General features: G+C 34.3%; 1 protein-coding gene across 6 annotated transcripts in view; it reads right to left on the minus strand.

The window, feature by feature from the left end:
- PPP4R3A (protein phosphatase 4, regulatory subunit 3A) overlaps positions 1-5,579 on the minus strand; it is a 34,087-nt gene extending 28,508 nt beyond the window's left edge. For 5 of the 6 annotated variants that reach the window (XR_001363065.1, XM_014543685.1, XM_014543683.1 and 2 more), the window contains exons 1-2: positions 5,481-5,579; positions 1,820-1,918 (exon numbers count right to left, since the gene is read on the minus strand). Coding sequence is in view for 4 of the 6 variants with exons in the window: in XM_014543685.1 (XP_014399171.1) it covers positions 1,820-1,918; positions 5,481-5,564 (183 nt within the window). In the remaining 2 variants the exon portion in view is untranslated. Of the gene's footprint in view, positions 1-1,819; positions 1,919-5,480 lie in introns of those variants that run through there. The other variant, XM_014543687.1, reaches the window with a different exon arrangement.
- Positions 5,580-6,000: the final 421 nt, after the last annotated feature.

Here is a 6,000-nt window from a genome sequence, read left to right on the forward strand (position 1 = left end):
GGAACAGAAAACAAAGAAGGCATTTAGATGTCTCTTAGAAGGAAGCGACAGCTTGACAGGTAGGTTAATTTCTGAAAAACACAGCTGAGTAGAATGCATAGCAGAGATAAATTCTGTAAGTTAAGGAAAAACTGTGTCTCAAGGACACTGTAGCTTCTATTAAGGCAGTGGCTCTCAAATTTCAGGGTGCAATAGAATTGCCCAAAGCAAGGGTTGACGAACTATAGCCAAACTTGGCCTACCACCTGTTTCTGTAAATAAAATTTTATATGAAGAGAACCACTCCCGTTTATTTAAGTGTTATCTATGGCTATTTTCGCACTAAAACAGCATATTTGAATAGCTGTTAAACTGAAAGTCTAAAATACTTAGTTTTCACCCTTTACAGAGAAAATCTGACCTAAAGTTCTTATAAAAGCTGTGCTCTACCAGGCCAGTGTAGCTCAGTGAATTGAGCATCGTCCCATGCACTACGTGGTCACTGGTTCAATTCCCAGTCAGGGCACATGCCTGGGTTGTGAGCTTGATCCCCAGTAGGGGGAGTTGCAAGCTCAAACCCCAGTATGCAGGAGACAGCTGATCAATGATTCTTTGATCAATGATTCTTTCATCATTTATGTTTCTATCTCTTTTCCTCTCCCATCCTATCTAAAAATCAATAAAAACATTAACAAACAAACAAAAATAAACCATGCTCATGCTGCCGGTCTGAGGACTAAACCTCGACAACCACTGAATTAAAGAATCTGCTCAAGATTGTTCTCCATCTAAAAGAAATTTTAGAGATAGAGAAACTATCCTTAAGATGCAATGGTCTAAATGAGTCCATAACAAGAGCCAATGACTTAAATCATTGGAGCACATAAAATGCATTCACAATAGATTATGGAGATTATAGACTGAGGTACTTGTCACTAGGAAAGTCCAGAATCAACTAGAACATACAAGATGAAGTTGAAGAAATAGTGAAGAGCCACAAAGGTTACTGAACAAAGAGTGATATGATCAGACTTGCATTTTTAAAAAGACCACTCTAGCAATGTTATAGATTTGAAAAGACCGGTCAAGATGAAAGCAAAAAAAAAAAAACAACAACAAAAAAACAAAAAACAAAACACACATAAAAACAGCAAAATGATGGTGGCTTAGTAAACTGTGATAGTGAAAATGAAGATAAGTGAATAGATTTAAGATTTAGAATTGAGCAACTGAATGAATATAAGGGGTAAAGGAAGGATAAACACAACCCTCAAGTTTCTGGTTTCAGCAATTGGATGGCATTTACTCAGATGAGATGAGGGATATAGGAGAATGAACAGATCTAAGTGAGATTATGTTTGGTTTTGAATTATTAAACCTGAGATGCAAGTGAGCCCTAATGGATGAGCTCTCAAAGGCAGCTGAATAGAAAACTGGCATCCAGCCCTGGCTGGGTAGCTCAGTTGGCTAGAGCTTCATCCTGATACACCAAGATTGTGGGTTCAATCCCTGGTCAGGGCACATACCAGAATCAACCAATGAATGCATAAATAAGTGGAACAACAAATCAATTTCTCTCAAATCAGTAAGAAATTAAACAAATAAATAAATAAATAGAAAACTCTGGCATAGAGCAAGGGTCTGGGCTGGATGTCTGGTGTCAAGAAACTGAACTTTTCTATAATTCAAGCTTTTCACAGAAAGCAGTAAATATAAAAGATCTATATGATATGCTTGTGTATAGGATTTATTTAAAATCTTGGGCATTAGCTGAAAGCACAGCAAAAAACCCCCCACAAAATACTTAAGAATATGTTGGTTTTCTAGTTTTTAAAATTACCTGACATATTTTCTCCCAAATTTCATCACATCCAGCTTTTTCTTGAAAGCTAAGGGCCAAATCATAGTTTTCAGCTTCCGACCACACAATCAAAGTATCCTTGGAAGAAAAAAAGAAGTCTGAATTATTAACATACATTACCACAAACTACTTCAAAGTATAAAGCAAATTAAGAAAACAAAGAATTGAGAATAGTACTCATTTTTACTTTTTGCAACACTGGTATCAGTAATTAACTATGCCTTTTTATACTTCACTTGAAAACTCTTTTTCTTTAGAAATTTAACCAATATATGGAAAGCATGACAAAATGAGCATACAATCTAAGTGTACTAAAACATACAGGGTGAACATTGTATCCTATGCTTGCACATTAAGTTACAATTTAGGCTCAAAGAAAAGTCTGAGCATTTAATAACTAGGGCATATTATGAGGATGGGATTGATAAACCTAGCTCCTCCTCCTTCTGTTGTCAACATCAAGTGCTCTTTATCTGGGGCCCATGAAGTATTGGCTAAATGTGTAGTATGTGAGTATTCATCTAGACAGTTTTTAAACATGCACCAGCGTTGTGGTTCAAGAAGCAAGGTCCTACCACCACTTTACACTTACTCACTTTTTAAAATAACAGTAAGTTTAATAAACAGTTTTTATTAAAATATAATCTCAGCAAGACACTACACTTAAAACACAAAGACCATTTTATATCCCCTGTAATATAAAATAATGTGTGTTCTACAATATGCATGGTATAATAAAAATATTTATAGGGTCTAGGTATCTTCTCAAACTTACTGACATGCACACTGTTTCACAGCAATCAACCATTTCAAAAAAAGGGTCCTCTGAGAGAAATCTATGAAATGTTGAAGGACACTAGGGAGAGTTACATTTAAATCCAACTGACAAGAAACTGGAAAGAGCCAATCAAAGGCTGGCTAAGCATCTATTAGGGTACTAAAAGTTCCTGTATTGAGGGGGAAACATGATTAGATTATATTTAAGGTACCTTAAAGGATATCTATTAACACTGTGCCAGTTTCTAATACTTTTCATTATCAAAGACACTTCTTACTATACATAAATGGATCCCATGTTTAAAAATTTGTCTGCTAAACTTGCATATTAACTCTGTTCAGTCAAGTATGTAACTGTCCAATATATGTAAGACCAATATATTCTCTCACTGAACTAAAGTGATGTTAGCCAGAAGTATACACTTGATCAGGCTGTGCAGCATTACTAATACAGTGGACCCTCAGTTTTTGAACTTAATTGGTTCTGGAAGGCAGTTCAAGAAGCAATTTGTTTGAAAACTGAATCATTTTTCTCCATTAGAAATAATGTAAATTGAATTAATCTGCCAGACCCCCAAATGATTCCATCGTAACCTTTCTTATATACAGTACATATCTAAGCTCTATCGTTCTTACAACTTTCCTTTTCACTTTTCTCCTATTACTAACCTAAGATTCTTCAGATCCATGGTGACTTACTGTATATATTTAGTAATCAGCAACAAAAGCCAAAAAAAAAAAAAAACCCATAAAAATATTCATGGCACAATTTCTTGAGATGTTAACAACGCAAGATTTAGCAGTAAACTCATACTCCCACATTCTCTTCTTTGACTCCTGAAAGACACATGACTGATTGTGTTGTTGGATTGAGAACCGAAATTTTGTTCGACAACCAAGATGTTTTTCCATGAACAACTTGGTTGAGAACCGAATTGCTCAAGGTGGGAGACGTTTGAGAACTGAGGTTTGACTGTAGTGGAAATCTATAATCTTATTCAGAATTTTTAAAAAGAGCTCAAATCCCCCTCTTTACTATCTTCAAGAACTTCTAGAGATCATGGATCCCAGGCAGGTAATCTGTTCCACACTGATGAGTAGCTGTTCGGGTTCAAAATAATTTACATGAACATTATAAGATCAACATGCCAGAAATTATCTCCCTGAGCCTTAGTTTCTTCAACTTTAAAATGAGTACTGATGCATACTGTTATGAAAAGTGGTGATAGCACCCACTGGAACAAATCTAAAACCATCACATTAGTATATAAGATAGATTTAATAAAACTGTAAGCAACTGCTCTGCTACAATGTATATTCAGAATCATTGGGAGGTTTCAATCAGAGCACAGCTAGACATCCGCTCCTAATTATCCATGTGGCAATTTGGAAGTTAGAAAATTTTTACAACTTGCCCTTCTGTTTTCCTTGAAGAGCCTAATTTTCATCAAATCACCTTGCCTGTTAATCAATAGGTTAATCATTAATAGACATGGATTTGCTCATTCATCCTCAAAATAGACTCAATCTTTCCTTTTTCTTAGGATATGCTTTTACATTTCAGCTGACTAAAACCACAAAACATGAATTTATGTATTTAAGTATAAAATATCAAAGCCAAATAGTCTAGTCTCCAACCATTCAAATCAAACCTAAAGTTTTCTTAAGAACACTAAATACAACAAAGACCATTAAACTACTAGAAAAATGTTTCATATTGTACCAATGTTTTGGGACAAATAAATCACCATTAAGTAAATTTAGGAGTTAGTATCAGCTTTCCTATGTATTCTCTGTGTGTTTTCAAGCAAGTCACAATCTTTAGGCATCAATTAATGTGCAAAATAAAGACAATACTGATTTCCTTCTAGCAGTATTTTAGTGTTGGTGATAAAGCAAAGCACTTTTATAATTTATAAAATGATACATGCATATATTTATAAAGTAACATATGTATGAACGTGTTGGTAATATTCTTTATTTTAAATTATTTTATCTCTGCACCTTCAGGGCAATGAGGAAACTGATACCGATTTCACTGGCTTTGTAGAGCAATATGTGTGTGAGTTCTAAATAAATACCATTTGTCGATAGTGCTAGTAGTACTAAGTGAGGGAAAGATTTACTTTCTGGTATCTCTTACATATCAAAAAAATACAAGAAAGAATATACTCAAATTGAAAGTTGCCTTAAAAACTGTAACATCAGTATAAAGTCCTCTTCAGGCTATGTAAGAAATCAGATTCTTGCCCTGGCCAGAATCTTAGTAGCTCAGTTAGTTAGAGCATCGTCCCAATATGCCAAGGTTGGAGATTTGAACCCTGATCAGGGCACATACAAGATCAACCAATGAATGCATAACTAAATGGAACAACAAATCAATGTTTCTTTTTCTCTTTCTCAAATCAATAAGTAAAAATTTAAAAATGAAGAAATCAGATTCTTATCTACACTGAGTTGCTGTAGAGGGATACAAATATTTCTTCTGCACTAGCATCTATAACAATGAAGGACTTGTGTTAATGGCTGATGATTACATCAGTTGCCACTTTTTTTTTACACTTTAGGCAGAAACAATAAAACTGAGTTGTTTTACCTTTTGAGTATCAAAGCTCACCTGCTAGGCTACCTGGAACATAAGCAGGTTTCTTTGCACCTTAATACAAATCAAGTTTTTTTTTTAATTTAGAATGATTGTTTCATATGCTAAAAATTGATAGAAATTGTATTTTAGAATTAGACTGGCAAAGTATGTTGTAATCTGTTCTTAATTTTTCATTATAAGGAATCAGAGAGTAAATTTTCATTCAATCACCAACTGAGAGGATAATATGCAAAATAAAACACATCTTCAAATTTTTACCTGTTGTTTCTGGTATGCAGTGTTAGGATTTATTTTGGATTCTAAAAGTAGAGAGCCTAGGAAACAAAAGAAAAGATATTCCATTATGTAACTGCAAAGCAGCAAAACGATATATTCTTTACATACACACATATTTTCTTTTCTGAACATTTGATGCACATACAATTTCAGCTAAGGAAATTTCTTATTACAGGAATTACCACACTTCTCCATCTTCAAATAATTTATCTCATTGTAAGCTAATTTGCACACTTCTGATCCCCCCACTCTCCCACCAGCAGTAGCATAAGACTCATGATATTTAGAAAATAACTACTGCTTTGTGACAAAAAGCAAATTTTAAAACTAAACTTTTCTCTCATCAACCAGTTCGTTTAACCCCCAATGCACTAATCTAATGTCAGGTTCTGGCCCAAAATGCTTAAGAAGCAGGTTTCTTTGCACCTGTCTCTCACCCAAAGCTTTCATTTCTTCTCATATAACACTTAACAGCTGCTTTACCCATCCCAAATAGTAACTA

The sequence above is a fragment of the Myotis brandtii genome, unplaced genomic scaffold (genome assembly GCF_000412655.1).
Source record: "Myotis brandtii unplaced genomic scaffold, ASM41265v1 scaffold332, whole genome shotgun sequence".
Classification (NCBI taxonomy): Eukaryota; Metazoa; Chordata; class Mammalia; order Chiroptera; family Vespertilionidae; genus Myotis; species Myotis brandtii.